Here is a 15,909-nt window from a genome sequence, read left to right on the forward strand (position 1 = left end):
TGCAAATGGCTTTCGGTACCTATTAGGTCCATAAATTACCATATAGCATATGGTCAACACAAAAAACAGCGACAATTTGTTGTTGACAAAGGACACCTGAACACATAAAGGGTCCCATTACCTTCAGTAGCTTAGGGCCTCATCAAACCTAAATCGGGCCCTGATCCGAGTCAGAAGTTTTAGATACAACCCGGCCCCAAAGTTTTGATGTTTATTTAGCTTTGAGGGTGCCTTCCGTGCTTTGCGTTGGAATTAAGTAACGGGCCTTTATTAGAAGCCAGGCTTGTGGGACGTGTGCCTTGAGATTGGTGCAATGTCTTTATTAAATCCCTAGAAACCCCTAAATCTCTATACACACAGCAACCATGAGAACAAAGCAGTGGGAGATGGGAGTGCAGGATCTCACCGTTGGCTCAGCTGAGAGATCAGCAACTTTTGGCTCTTCCACTCCTTTTAACTTCTTCCATTCTGACTCATTAATAATATAATAGTAATTTATTATTTGTACCCCAGCCACTCTGGGCGGCTTCCACAAAGACCAAAAATACACTAAGATGTCACACATTAAAAACTTCCCTGAACAGGGCTGCCTTAAGATGTCTTTTGAATGTCAGGTAGTTGTTTATCTCTTTGACATCTGATGGGAGGGCATTCCACAGGGCGGGTGCCACCACCGAAAAGGCCCTCTGCTTGGTTCCCTGTAGCTTTGCTTCTTGCAATGAGGGAACCGCCAGAAGGCCCTCGGCGCTGGACCTCAGCATCCAAGCAGAACAATGGGGGTGGAGACGCTTCTTCAGGTATACTGGGCCGAGGCCATTTAGGGCTTTAAAGGTCAACACCAACACTCTGAATTGTGCTCGGAAACATACTGGGAGCCAATGTAGGTCTTTCAAGACCAGTGTTACGTGGTCTTGGTGGCCAGCCCCAGTCACCAGTCTAGCTGCCGCATTCTGGATTAGTTGTAGTTTCCGAGTCACCTTCAAAGGTAGCCCCATGTAGAGCGCATTGCAGTAGTCCAAGTGGGAGATAACTAGAGCATGCACCACTCTGGCGAGACAGTCCGCGGGCAGGTAGGGTCTCAGCCTGCGTACCAGGTGGAGCTGGTTACAAGAACTTTGTAACTAAGAACTAGTGATAGGGTTTCCTTTTTTCCTCCTCCCTACCAACCCATTTTCCTTGAGTGTTGCTTTTAGATTATAAAATGGAAGGCAGAGATTGTCTTACAGATATTTGTAAGCCCTGTTGGGAGGAGCTTTGCTTTGGTTGAAGTGTAGGGTAAAGATCCTTAAAACAAAGCAGAAATCTAAAAAAATCATTTAGGATTTGATGTAGAAACTACAAAACGTGTTTTCCATGTTTAGCAAAAGGTAATATTTATTACATGTCAACATTACATTATTGCACACATGATAGATGATTAATAGTTACAATCTCTTAAGCTACTGCTAACAAAAATTTACTTCCAATTTGCGCATTAGGCATTTAAATACAATGTACTTTCATAGTACTGAAGTGCACACTTTCATAAAACACAGAATATACAACATTTCTAAAAATATTAAGATGTAAGAATACAGCAATACCATTTTTACACAGTACTGTCTACATTCAGTGTCCTCTTCATTCATTAAGAAGCAGTCAAATACTGGGGCTGTTCTCCATATGGAATTTTTGATTGCACTAGCCCAAAACTTCCACAGGGTAGAAATGCAGCAGTCCTAAGCAAAGGTTCTAATAGTCTCAGATATGCTCTTAGTCACTGGCCTGCTTTGCACAGTACATTAAGCCATGGTTTAATGTAAATGAGCTTCACACTGGTACACACTCTATGTAGCGCTTATTCTTCATTCCTGTTACTGACACACCAAATGAAACAAGCCAGAGTCTAACTTCTTGTCACCCAAACCCAGCCTCATGTTTGTTCCCTTAAAACCAACCATGATCACTGAGTTTGTTTGGGAGGAAACAAACCCCAAACCTCAGTTTGGAAAAATTTCTTTTGAGTCCTGAATCTTCCAACATACTGCTACATAAGAAGCACATGAGTTCTAGTGCGCCAACATGCCAAAGTTGCACAGAACCGTCTTTCCCTCGTTCAAGCATTTTTTAAAGTTGCACATTTGGTAAAAAAGGTAAAGGACCCATGGACGGTTAAGTCCAGTCAAAGGCGACTATGGGGTTGCAGCGCTCATCTTGCTTTCAGGCCAAGGGAGCCGGTGTTTGCGCACAGTTTACCTAGTTGCACATTTAATTTACTATGTAGGAAAAGCCTGCCTTGAGCTTTTTCAAGGAAGTCTGCAAGGCACGGATTCCACAGCTCACCAGTTTGCTCCACTGCCAAACTGTCCTCACAGTTAAGATTCCCGCACTCCCAATGTTTAACTTAAACGGCAAGGCCTGAATGGACAGAACTGTGGCAGTTGATAAGGTTATTGCACTAGTAATCTTGCACTGAAACACATGTACCATCCTCCCCACACTGCATATCCCTCTCACATCAAGCATAGCGTGAATGCCTGTCTATATAAGATAACTGCCAGCGTTAGAACATTAGTTATACAAAGCCTTATGAAATACTGGGGTGAAAAAATGGCTCTGAGTTTTCTCAAACTAATAAAACAGCCACCACCTTCTTATGTGCAGCAGTATGTTAGCTAGAAGATGATATAAACAGGCTTGTTTTTTTTTTAAAAAAATTCATTCTTAATATGAAACATAATAAATCTCATTAAAATAAAAACAGTAGGTTTTTTTTAAAAAAAGAAATTACTCCTCCCTCCCTACTTGAACAGTCGTTATCAACATTCAAAGATGGTTTTACAAGTAAGAAGTTTTGTTCTTATTTAGGTTGAAATTTGAAGACTTCTTAAAATTAACTCAGGCCACAAGCTGTTAGGGTAACAAAATCACATCACCCAGAAAAATAGTGTCCTCTGCTGCTTGACAGGAACATAAAAATAAAATATAATATCTAGACTTAGGAAATGTAGGGAGTGGTTTTAGAATTAGCCTCAGAATATTTTTAAACTGATTAAAACAAGCAACATCAAATATTCTGCATGACCTTCTTTAAAATCACAGTGACTACATTGTTCCTTAAAATATTAGTGACTTTCCTAGTGGCAACCAAAAATTATTAATGCCTCTTAGAATAACAATAGGATGGTGGGAGAGAAGAGGGGGCAGAATATCTGCATGTGTATGATGTCTGAAATGCAGATTAGATTGCAATCCTAACCCTACTTACTTGGGAGTAAGTCCCATTGAATTCAAGAGGACTTACTTCAAAGTAGATGTTGTTAGGATTGCATTTTGACTCACCTCAACTCTATTAGATCATATGCCCCTCAAAATTCACACTTAACGTTTGAAGAGAAAGTACTAAAAAATACTTTGTAAAATTCTAGTACATGGTAGGATTATTTTTGCCTTAAATCATGCATTAATGTTAGGCCTACAGTACTGGAATTCCTTCCAATCCAAGATTTAAAAAGTAGCCATATGGCCTTAATACAATATTTTTCAGTCTTGCAAAGAACTGACAGGAGCTTTTTGCAGATTGAAATTTGAAGAGGTATCTTACAGTAAACCTAAGCGTTCTGAGCTTCTGCAGACCAATTCCTCTCCACACTCTTAAACCCAAAATATGCAAGGGCTAGAATTTAACACACAGATTACACTTTCAAAACACAGTACTTTTATTCTCCTGTAAAGGCAGCTGTATATTACAAAGCCTAAAGATGTGAAAACACACACATTGAGTGATTACTTCAGAAAGCAGTTTTGTGGTCTTAAAAGTTAACAGTCCTGATGTTTCAAATGTTAAAGCTTTCTCCACAACCACACGTTCCTTTGATGTTTGGGTTATTGAAAACAAATTCACTGGACAGTTTGTCTTCTATATAGTCCATTTCAGTTCCAAGAAGTGTGAGTTGTGCTTTCTTTTCAATAAACACTCTAACACCTTGACAAAAAGAAGAAGAAACAATTATGAGATTTGAAAGAGAGCAAATTCTGGATCCCACCCCCATGCAAAATATTTGTGAACAGCTAATCCTTGTCCTAGCATGCATCAAGACACATTATTTCACCCAGAGACAAACTACAAACACCTCAGGCCTGTTGTACTACAGTTTAACACCCCCCTCCACAAATTACAGTGGTGCCTCGCAAGACGAAAAGAATCCGTTCCGTGATTCTCTTCGTCTAGAGGTTTTTTCCGTCTTGCGAAGCAAGCCCATTGACGGATTAGAGGATTAGCTCTATTAGCGGCTTTTAGCAGCTTATCGGATCAGCTGATAAGCGGCTTAGAAAAAGGGGGGGGGAGGAAAAAACCCCCGCAGGAACTCGCAAGACATTTCCGTCTTGCGAAGCAAGCCCATAGGAGATTCGTTTTGCGAAGCACCTCCAAAATGGAAAACTCTTTCGTCTAGCGAGTTTTCCGTCTTGCGAGGCATTCGTCTTGCGGGGCACCACTGTAGATTGCAACCATTGCATGGTAGCCCTGCTCTAACTGCAGAAAAAGTGCTTTCTTCGTAATTCAGCATAATTCTAGTCCGCTTGAGCTGATGCCATCTATTAGTGATTTATTTTCAATCTCTTTAAAATGTCTTGGCGGTCTCAATTCTGATGGACCATTTTTGTCCATTCAAAGCTGTGATTCAAAGCATAAACTTAGAAGTGCTGCTCCAGTATGTGAAACTTACCACATAAGAAGCACATTCAAATATTAGGCCTTTAATGGCTAGTTACAGAAATCAAGTCTGACTGGCGACAGCACCAAGTTTATTTGAGAGAAAGTCAATTTGTCAATGAAGTGAATTAGGGTTACTTTTTAATTTACAGACACCAAGTTTAGTGAGAAACCTGCACAACTGAGATTAAATGGCAATAACAGTATTTTAAAGGAGGAGTAAAAAAGGACTTGCAGTTATCTCTGGGATACCCAAACACACTTACCATCCTGTACTACTTCCTCATCAGAGTCCCCCTTTGATTTTGTGTATTCTAGTGTATAAGAAAGTCCATTACAGCCTCTTGTACGGACACCAACTTTAACGCCTACCTGAAACATAAGTTTTAAAAACCAGTAAGAAAACATTTTTAATCTAAGAATTTCATAGCATCAGCAGAAATAAATTGTTTTCAAACATGTATGACCTCAGCTAATATGATTAGTACATTTACACTGCTGCACAAAGTAGAATTATAAAATAGAAAAAAATGTTTTTTTAAATGGTACAGAATGTTAATATAGCAAGCCTACAAGGCAACAGTCAATTAATCTACTAAAATTTCATGTCTACATAGAAACGAAAGCCTGACATTCTCTGGTCTCCCAATCAGGAAAAAGTAATTGAGTTTCAGTGACGTCAACAATTTGTGCATGATTCAAGCCCGGTAGATTTCATAAGTTGCACCCAACTGTATCCACCTGCTGATAGACAAGCATCTCCTGGATAAAAAAACCTAAGTGTAAAAGGGAAGTGGTGATATTTTTTGCCAATTCTACCTTTCCTTTACCCCAAAATCTTCTGCAGACGTTTGAAATACCCTTTGAAACAGCATAAGAGATGGTGCAGGGGGTTATAGGAACATACAGAGTCAGCCCATGGTCCATCTGGCTCAATGTTGTCTATACTGAATGACTGCAGATCTCCAGGCAGAGTTCTCTCCCAGCCTTAACTGAAGATGCCAGGGATTGAACATGGAACCTGCTTATAAAATGAATTCTCTTCCACTGAGCCTCAGCCCTTCTCCAATGGAATCTGCAAGCAAGCAAGCAAGCAAGCAAGCAATCCACACATTTGCTGCTTTCAAATGGAAGCTTTTGCTGGATCTAAGAGCCTTCTAGCAGCAGTGGGACACAACTGGATACATCCCAACAGCACTAACTTTTTAAGGACTGGGACAATGGACTTAATAATGAATGAATCACGTGTTATTCCAGACATTCCCACATGATATCAAGAAGCTCAGCACGTTTCACTATATTTTTAATACATGTAAAAAACAACAGTGAAGTTTCATCACTATCAACATGCAACACTCTAAAACAATTTTCACCAGGAACAGCATTGTCTTTCTCCACAGTTGAACATGCAGTTGCAAGATTAGTATAGTTTCAAATTTAAAATACAAAGTCCACCATTCACTCTATTTTACAATGTATTAATTCACAGGGTATCTGCTAGAAGTATAACAAACAGCAGCACATGTAAACAAATATTAAACAGATGAGTAATGTCAGGAATACTCTCCATCTCTACTTACATGGTCAGGTTTGTCTTTAAGAAGTTGTTTTATCTTCTGCACAGCAGATGGGGTCTGAAAGGTTTTTAGGAATAGCTTTGGATTAGATGAATACTCAGCTGCATCTTGTTATCTTAAATCAAAACCTGTTTTTCCCCACCACTTTCAGAGCCTAGATTCAGTACAAATTCCCATATCCCCACGATCAACAGCCCCTACTAGCAACGAACAGCAACTATTTGATTTCTTGATATTTTAGGATCAGGTTGTAACTAGAGATGTGTGAACTTCACTTGGTTTACTTCAAAACTGGGCTCAGCAAACAATAGAACTCCTCAGCAACTCTAAGTTTTATCAAGCACAATCCCAAAATTTGGTTGCCACACTTCCAACGGCATAACATGGTCTCAATCCACCCCCCATCTTTGAGTCCAGCCCAATGTCTCCTTTCCTTTCCATTTCCCTAATTTGATGGCAACTGGGATACCTCAATCCCTGGATGCTGCAAGGCAACTTCCCAGGCACCTGAGAAAAATAGTTTCCCCAAATCCTTAAGATAGATATCAGGTGTCCTGGAGACTACTATGTTGCTGCTGTAACACACAAAGTACACAGAGGGAGACACATCAGCTCAGATAATAAACAGAGCACAAGAACAACTTTCTGGAGAGATGTTGCTTTGTATGAAATTAGAATGAGCATTAAGAGTTGGATAAATTTGTAATCCAAACCAAGTAACCATGAACTTAAGTAATGCCACTAGTTCTAAACATCTTCAATTACCGTATTTTTTGCCCTATAGGAAGCACTTTTCCCCCTCCAAAAATGAAGGGGAAATGTGTGTGCGTCCTATGGGGCAAATGCAGGCTTTCGCTGAAGCCTGGAGAGCGAGAGGGGTCGATGCGCACCGACCCCTCTCGCTCTCCAGGCTTTGCGGACCTCTCTGCAAGCAGCGGGAGCGCTCCCGCTGCTTGCGGAGAGTTGCCGGCATGCCGAAGCCTGCGCGTGCTGAGATCAGCGCATCCAGGCTTCACGGACCTCTCCGCAAGCAGCGGGAGCCAGCGCTGGGCTCCCACAGCTTGCAGAGAGCTGCCTGTTTGGGGGCTGGGGTCGGGGGAAGCTCGGGCCTCCCCCGCCCCAGCCCCGCGCCTGGGGGAAAAAAAATCATTTCCCCCCCTTTATTTCCCCCCAAAAAAACTAGGTGCGCCTTATGGGACGGTGCGTCCTATAGGGCGAAAAATATGGTACATAAATAAGGTGACTTTCTGGGACAGATTCTACTCTGATTACCCCTAATTGTCACAAACACTGCAGCACAGAAACCAATGCAAATTTCTGAGAAAAGAATAAACTTCAGTAAAGTATAAAAAAGGGAATCAACTGTCAGGAATAAATCACCCTGAGTAAGCGAAGCTAACTCTTCATTAGAAGAAACAAGGTCACTTCAAAAGTGCTAGGCTTAATGAGCACAGCAATTATTTGGTAGGTATTGCCCCGGAGAGGCAGTTGCAGAGGCTAACGATCCCAGCCTTCCCACAACTACCTAAATCTCCTCCTCTCGTGGGTCCTTCCCAAGCAATCTGAAACTTCGCCATTGCACCTGTCTCTGTTCCTCCCTTTTCATACCTCCTTTGGTCCCGGGAGACCAGGGGAGGAGGGCAGCCTGTCACAGCAGCAGGAGGAGACACCCTGGATTCTTCACCAGCCTGACTCATCTCTGCCTCTTGGCCTCCATCCTCTCCTGCTTCCACTTCTGCTTCTCTCTGCCACAGACTCTCCCTGCTCACTAAACCCTGTTCCCTCTTCCGACACCTCTAACCAACTGAGCTTATCCAGGCTGACATCCTCCTCTCAAGTCTTCTCACTCTGACCACTCACTGTCATCCCACCACCAATCCCCAGGCTCTGAGCCATCATTCCTTGGGGGCTCTCTAGCTGGTGCCTCTCACCATTCCTTGATGTCCAGCCAGTCCATGACATCAACCGCTCAACCTGTATCTGCTAATCATAGTTAACAGCTTACCATGAAGAACACACTGATCTTGACTACTTTGCTCCTTCCTGCTACCAAACAGGAAGAACAAACCACGATCTTGGGCATAGTGTTATATCCAATTCAGGTGACAAATCAAGCCACATTTGTTCTTGCCTTACTGACTATGGTTGCTGACTACCCAACCAATCTGTTTAAGTTGGCAGGGGGAGAGAAGGGTCAGGGACAAGGCGGCCAAGGAATGAACCTAGCAGGTGCCATCCTGCTCCCCTGCGTGCACTCCTCAAAGAAGTTGTCCAGAATACGAAAAGAGGGTTTATGAAGGAAGGAAGAAAAAACATGCTATGCTACTCATACTGCATTTGACCTATGAAAAAAAAAATCCTTTCTCATATTCTTCCCCCACTTTGTAAAAAGAAAGAGAGATTCCAATGATCAGACACAGAGGGTGACTATGCTACAATTTCAATGGTTGCATGTAACATATTCAGTGGCTGGAACTTGTCTGAAGAGCCCTATGTGCTTTGATTAGGGAAGCTTTTAATATTTGATGTTTTATTGTGTTTTGAACATTCTGTTGGCAGAGTGGCTGAGGAAACCCAGCCAGATGGGCAGAGTACAGTGATACCTCAGGTTAAGAACTTAATTCATTCTGGAGGTCCCTTCTTAACCTGAAACGGTTCCTGAAGCACCACTTTAGCTAATGGGGCCTCCTGCTGCCTCCATGTGATTTCTGTTCTCATCCTGAAGCAAAGTTCTTAACCCGAGGTACTATTTCTGGGTTAGCAGTCTGTAACCTGAAGCGTCTGTAACCCGAGGTACCACTATATAAATAAATTGATACTACTACTACTACTGCTATTATTATTATTATGTGGTCCACCTTAGCGGAAACAGGACTTTCCCAAGTAAATTCCTTTAAGGCAAAGGCCTGGGAACCAACGAGACTGCATGGGGGAGGCGCCTAAATTATATAATTTGGTACCTGAATGATTGGTATTAGTAACTGTATTATAATTTGGCATTGTTATTATTAGGCTATTATTGGACTGTACTGTAATTGAAAACTAATAAAAATTCTATTTTACACACACAGAGATAACCTGCAGGAGCAGAGCAAGATCTCCTTCCCTCCTGTGGCGAATGGCATCTCCCAACACAGGCGAGGAGGGGAAACGCTTCACCCTGCGAACTTCCGCCTGCCACTCCCAGTTCGTGATGTGCCCCTCCCCCAGCCCCTGGAACACGCCGCAACTGCGCCTGCGCAGTCCTCTTGTTTACCGGCCAGCGGAGGGTCGAGAAGCCCCGCCCCCCAGCGAAAGGTGAAGTGCGCGCGCACCCGCCTCCCCCTCCCCCTCAAGGACTGACCAGTGTGAGGGCGGCTCTAGTGGCCTGAATCTTCCTCTTGCTCACGGCCCGAACGGTGGCTCTGACCATGGAAGAGGCCATCTCTCCCGCTCCGCCCTGTCAGCCCCGTCCTCCGAGGTTGTCCATGGACACGGCGCACGGAGCGACGCGCAGCTTGACGTCACGGCGCGCGGGTGGCGTCACTGGAGGGGGCGGGAGCTTAAGGACGGCGCGCTCCTATTGGCCAGTGGGAAGTCCGCCGTGAAGGAGGTCTCTCTCGCGCGCTCTCTCTCCTCCCCCCACGTCCTTCTCAGGATGGCTGACCAATCAGCGGAGAGAGGAGGAGCGGGAGAGGCGGGAAGAATTCGATTCCGGCCCTTGAGGAGAGAGAGAGAGCGGCTCGCCCGCAGCGGAGGGATACGAGGCCGAGGGGCGCCGGGATTAGTTCTCTGCGCGGAGGTGTAATACTCAGGGGGACGTAGTTGGCGCAATAACAATAGCAAAAACAAAATATTTGCTTTGTCTTATTTAAAACTCCCCCCACGCGCATTGAGGTCCGTCAGCAACCCGGGTTGCATTCTTTCATTTTGGGGTGCTTCAATCTTTGGTACACTTTATTTGGGAGTAAATCCCAATCAATGCAGTGAGACTAGCCTTTGAGCAAAGGTATAATAATAATAATAATAATAATAATAATTTATTTATAGCCCACCAATCTGACAGGGTTTCCAACAAAACACTAAAATACAATAACCTATTAAACATTAATTTTTGAATTATGGTGCTGGAGGAGACTCTGGAGAGTCCCATGGACTGCAAGAAGATCAAACCTCTCCATTCTGAAGGAAATCAGCCCTGAGTGCTCACTGGAAGGACAGATCCCGGAGCTGAGGCTCTAATACTTTGGCCACCTCATGAGAAGAGAAGACTCCCTGGAAAAGACCCTGATGCTGGGAAAGATGGAGGGCACAAGGAGAAGGGGACGACAGAGGACGAGGTGGTTGGACAGTGTTCTCAAAGCTACCAGCATGAGTTTGACCAAACTGCGGGAGGCAGTAGAAGACAGAAGTGCCTGGCGTGCTGTGGTCCATGGGGTCACGAAGAGTCGGACACGACTAAACGACTAAACAACAACAATATTAAACATTAAAAGCTTCCCTAAACAGGGCTGCCTTCAGATGTCTTCTAAAAGTTTGGTAGTTATTTTTCTCTTTGACATCTGGTGGGAGGTCGTTCCACAGGGTGGGTGCCACTACCGAAAAGGCCCTCTGCCTGGTTCCCTGTAACTTGGTAGAATGAGCTGCACTCTTAAAGACGTAATTTGGCGTCTCGTTCAATAGGATTGTTGAATAAATTAACTGAGAGGCTTTTTGACCAATTGCAGTAAATGGTAAAGGACGGTCAAGTCCAGTCAAAGGCGACTGAGGAGTTGCGGCGCTCATCTCGCTTTCAGGCGGAGGGAGCTGGTGTTTGTCCACAGTCAGTTTTCTGGGCCATGTGACCAGCAGGACTAAGCTGCTACTGGCGCACGGAGGACCGTGACGAGTGCCAGAGCGCACAGAAACGCCATTTACCTTCCTGCCACAGCGGTACCTATTTATCTACTTGCACTGGTGTGCTTTCAAACCGCTAGGTTGGCAGAAGCTGAGACAAAGCAACGGGAGCTTCACTCCGTCGCGGGGATTCAAACCGTCGACCTTCCGATCAGCAAACCCAAGCGGCTCAGTGGTTTGGACCACAGAGCCACCCGCATCCCACTGCCAATTAGAGTATCATGAAGTCAGCATCATAAAGTTTTGGCAGACTGACTCCCATTTCCTCAGGTCCGCTGTTGTTTTTAGTTCCCGCAGCTTTCCGGAAAGCAGTCCCTGTATTAGTTTGCATAATCCATCCAAGGCAAGGATATGCAAAAAAGTTATTTGACCCCGGTTGCAATACCTGCTAAACTATTCCTGATATAGGTGGAGCGGGATCCTTTCTGGGTTCTGGAACTTGGCCTGTCTGAACCTAGTGCCTTGTTTGGGGCTAAAGCTCCCATTCTTTCTGATCACCACCTATGCTGACTGGGGCTAACAGGAGTCATGATCTAAAATATTTAAAAGACACCAGGCTGGGGCAGACTGCTGTTAACAGACATCCTTTATTCTACAGCTATCCTTGAACCACAGATTCCAGAAGAAAGCCAGTTTTTGCTGGGTCATAAAGGAGTTTATATGAACAAGGTTTCACTTTTGTAGGTACTACTTTAAGGGCATCTGTCAAAGGTGGCGTGAAAACCTATTAAAGAGAACCAAGTTCTACTATGATCTAAAGATATTGGGGACATGTGATTAGGAATGCTTCACAGTAATTTTTATACTTCCACCAGTTGACCAGAGAGATTTTGACACACAGCACAGTGACTAAACTTACTAAACGTATGCAAATTGTATAACAAGCTCCGCATAGCAGGTCAACTGCTCAGATACTTACTTAAATGTACAGTGTCAGGAATTGTGAGAAAAAGCCTGAAGTACAACTAAATGCAGAAATTGTCTATCTGTGCTGTAGTACTTTAAACAGCAGACACTTGGACGCATGCTGATAGGGATGTCCACCCCACTGAAAGTGATATTCCAAGGGTGAGTAATTTCTGATTTCTGCCTACCTGATTTGCATTGACCAATCTTCTCCAGATCAGAGATTGTCAGTGAAGCTGATTACTGAACGTTTTACATCCTTTGAAAAGCCAAACCAACTCTGAAAAATTATTAGCTTCAACTGGAATACCTGTAACAGTGCAAGAGGGAAGCAAGCTGCTCTTACTGGACTTTCCCCTCCCAACCACAAGGCCATTCTTACCACCAACTGCTCTGTAGGAACAATCCGGATGACTTGTTATACAAGGACATTGTTCTCTCTTTTTAAAAAAATGTAAAGTCTAATGTTTTGTGCAACCTGCCTTGGAAGGATACATTGAAAGGATGAGTAACTAATAAACAAGACTAGATCTTCTTTATGATTCATACAATACAAAAAAGGAACTTTAAAGTTTTCACTTGGTTGGTTTATTTCAAGGTCATAAATAACAGTGGCCTAATTTTTTGCTGTATATTTTTCCTGGAAAGGGTATGTTGTACCATATCCAGAAAACCTGACATTAAGCCTTGATGACAATAAAAAACCAAACCCTTGTCTACTTCATGGATCTTCTTCACTTTTCAATAAAGCAGAAGTGGATTCATTTTAACTGCCAAATATACCTCTTGTTTCCTTATAGGAGTTTTGTGTTTTTTTTGTGTTGCAGACAATGGGAAAATATTACAGCAGCAGCAAACAGAACCAGCCTCTCAGTCTCTCCGTACAGAAGCACAGCAGCATATCAAACCATAAAACAACAAAGGGAAGAATTCATTCAATGGCACCGCTTTTCTACAGAGATTTTACATAAAAGTTTGCTTACGTCCATGTGTTAGCTCCCCACAGATTAAAATATTTGCAAATACAGCAGTAGCAATCCAGAAACATTTCAAAACACTTTTACGCAAGGAATCAGTAAATGATCATAATTAATAAATACCCTTTTAATCCTTCAAATATAATATTTTAAAGGAGACACTATATTTGGCTTGCACATCATTTAAGTGCACTCAAAACATTCTGATTGAATGTAGAAACTCTTAGAAGTGGTTTGAGTTAGGAACCTCCCTGATCTACATGTTTTACCTAGTAAATACAAAAACATGGTTTTCTATTAAAATGCTCATCTATTAAGAGCTGGGATTCATGGTATGAACAAACATTAAAATCCATTGCTTTTTATCTTTAGCAATTTAATTAAAATAAAATGTGTTTTCTTTAAACTTATGTTGAAGACTGTTTGTGCTGCTGTTTTGTGAACCTGGAGGCTATAAAGAAAATAAACATTTAAGGAAATGGACGGTCTGTATTGCAATGTAAGATTGCTTCAATCCCTCATGAATCTTGATGAGGCCTCTTCTGTGAAGCTTTTCCCTGAGTCATATATTTACTGGAAAGGCTGCCTGTATATGGGGAGAAAGACCACAAAAATGAGTAAATAGGTAGAAACCAAACTAGTTAACTTTTTAGTAACGTATGTTTTTAGTTTACAATGATGCAAACTCAGCAGAGCCAAGAAAAACGGGGCACTTGGACACTTCCAAGTCTATTCCAAGCTACCAACCATGTCTTTGACTGTAACCTCCTGTTACACATCTACACTAAAGCACCTTCTTTGTTTTCTCTAAGCGTGTCTGTCATGATCTCAAGGGATATTTATCCAGCGGCAACAGCATGCCTCCACTTCTGTATTCCTTTCTTTGGTCTGTTATTTCTGCCCATACATTCTGTCACTAAATTTGTTTCTCTTGAAATTTCCAATCTAGCGCTTCATACAAAGCCTCTGTAGATGTCAAATATTGCAGCAGCTATTGGAAAGCTCCAAGTATCCCATTCTTTGTTGAAGTGCTTGAGTGGTGATGGCCATGCAAATGCAGGCATTCTGGGATAAGACTTTGTCTGGATCTGTTTCAACTGGTTTAAGGCCTGGTGTTGTTATTTACTAGTGCTGTCTTGACCACTCTGTTGGTTCTTCTAGACCAGGGTGGGAAACCTCTGGCCCACCAGACTTCCCCATTTGGCCTGCAGGGCTATTTTTGCCAAGCCACACCCACCTATCCCACAGCTGATACAACATGACACCAAGAGTGGGACAGGTATATAATAATAATAATGATTTATACCCCGCCCATCTGGCTGAGTCTCCCCAGCCACTCTGGGCAGCTCCCAATCGAGTGTTAAAAACAATACAGCATTAAATATTAAAAACTTCCCTAAATAGGGCTGCATTCAGATGTATTTTAAAGATAAGATAGCTGCTTATTTCCTTGACATCTGATGGGAGGGCGTTCCACAGGGCAGGCGCCACTACCGAGAAGGCCCTCTCCCTGGTTCCCTGTAACCTCACTTGCAGTGAGGGAACCGCCAGAAAGCCTTCGGAGCTGGACCTCAGTGTCTGGGCTAAATGATGGGTGTGGAGACGCTCCTTCAGGTATACAGGACCAAGGCCGTTTAGGGCTTTAAAGGTCAGCACCAACACTTTGAATTGTGCTCAGAAACGTACTAGGAGCAAATGCAGATCTCTCAGGACCAGTGTTATATGGTCCTGGCGGCCACTCCCAGTCACCAGTCTAGCTGCCGCATTCTGCATTAATTACACTTTCCGGGTCACGTTTAAAAGTAGCCCCACAGGTAAAGATGTGACTGGTGGAGTGCTATGCAAGGGACTTGTGAAGTCCTGTGAAGAATGCCCCAGTACACCAAATGACCAGCTGACTGTCATGCTTGCAGAGTGCTATGCATAGGCCAAGTCTAGTTCACAAACCTGACTGGGGACTCAAGAATATTCTTCCTTTCTGTTTCTTTTTTTCTTCTTGTAAAAGCAGTCCCTTAAAAAAAAAAAAAGCCAGGAGTGACCATTTGAAGACAGTTATTGCAAGATGTAATAGCAGCATAACATTTAAAATAAGAATTGTGCTATGCGGCCAAAAGTTAATTTTTCACTTAAAAAATAAATCAATCACACGTGGTAACTGTTTACCTGATTCAATCGACCAGAGTGCTTAACAGCACTGGCTAAAGGGGACCCACATGGACTTTCCAACTTCAAGGGACCTAGGAAAGTTAAAATCTAATGAGATTAAAATTTATCTTACAAGAAAAATCTGCTTTGGAAAAATCCACCTATTAATTGGAACAGTAAAAAGCATGCCAAAGGTCAACTTTCAAAATATTTTTTTCTCCCTTCAGGGCAGTTCTGATTTTTTTTAAATAAAAATAAATTCCCCCACCCCCTGACAACCACCAAGGCTGCTATTTGAAGTAGGGGCTTCCTTGCCCCATGCTCCCATTGAAAATATCACATATCTTAGGCTGCTTTTACTCTCTCTCTTCCTAAGGGGGCGGGGAGAAACAGCTTCGGTGGGGGAGCTTTTCAACAAGGAAATGGCATAAAGGGAAATGGTTAAAAAGCAACCAGCCACTCCTAGGAATCAAACAAAACATCTGAAAACATTTACTCTCTCGACTGAAAAGTATTTCAGAACCACAACTTTAGAAAAGTTTTATGGGACAATTTACTGCATTCATCCGTTATGGGAGGAGGGGAAACTAATTGTTTTGATAATGTTACGCTTAAGCTTATATCCTGTTTCTTGAAAATTTAAAAAAAACCATCATATTGGTTGCCCTCGTCTGCAAAGAGAAAAGAAAAGAAAAGAAGGCTACAAGTGTCATTAAAATTCCCAGTTGACCTTAAA

General features: G+C 42.8%; 2 protein-coding genes and 1 long non-coding RNA gene across 5 annotated transcripts in view; 1 reads left to right on the forward strand and 2 right to left on the reverse strand.

Annotated features, from left to right (window-relative positions):
• Positions 1 to 1,347: 1,347 nt before the first annotated feature.
• ISCA1 (iron-sulfur cluster assembly 1) lies at positions 1,348 to 9,754 on the reverse strand. Its single transcript, XM_083465065.1, has 4 exons — positions 9,614 to 9,754; positions 6,274 to 6,327; positions 4,960 to 5,065; positions 1,348 to 3,964 (listed from the first exon to the last, which is right to left on the reverse strand). The coding sequence occupies exons 1-4, from the start codon at positions 9,692 to 9,694 to the stop codon at positions 3,816 to 3,818; spliced, it is 390 nt and encodes a 129-aa protein (XP_083321191.1). The 5' UTR covers positions 9,695 to 9,754; the 3' UTR covers positions 1,348 to 3,815.
• Positions 9,755 to 9,906: 152 nt separating this feature from the next.
• Positions 9,907 to 13,438, forward strand: LOC310688498. Of its 3 annotated transcripts, none has more exons than XR_014516960.1 (3): positions 9,907 to 10,051; positions 11,744 to 11,825; positions 12,879 to 13,438. It is a non-coding gene; the product is annotated as an uncharacterized lncRNA (long non-coding RNA). The 3 variants fall into 3 exon arrangements; XR_014516961.1 differs by having other exon boundaries at positions 9,996 to 10,146; XR_014516962.1 differs by having other exon boundaries at positions 10,017 to 10,258.
• Positions 12,617 to 15,909, reverse strand: part of TUT7 (terminal uridylyl transferase 7) — a 42,685-nt gene continuing 39,392 nt past the window's right edge. Inside the window, exons 27-29 of the mRNA XM_083464753.1 lie at positions 15,192 to 15,265; positions 14,976 to 15,039; positions 12,617 to 13,614 (exon numbers count right to left, since the gene is read on the reverse strand). Of these exons, the coding sequence (XP_083320879.1) occupies positions 13,547 to 13,614; positions 14,976 to 15,039; positions 15,192 to 15,265 (206 nt within the window). The 3' untranslated portion in view covers positions 12,617 to 13,546. The remainder of the gene's footprint in view (positions 13,615 to 14,975; positions 15,040 to 15,191; positions 15,266 to 15,909) is intronic.

This window comes from Podarcis liolepis (assembly GCF_965112155.1).
Source record: "Podarcis liolepis genome assembly, chromosome: 11".
NCBI classification, from domain to species: Eukaryota; Metazoa; Chordata; class Lepidosauria; order Squamata; family Lacertidae; genus Podarcis; species Podarcis liolepis.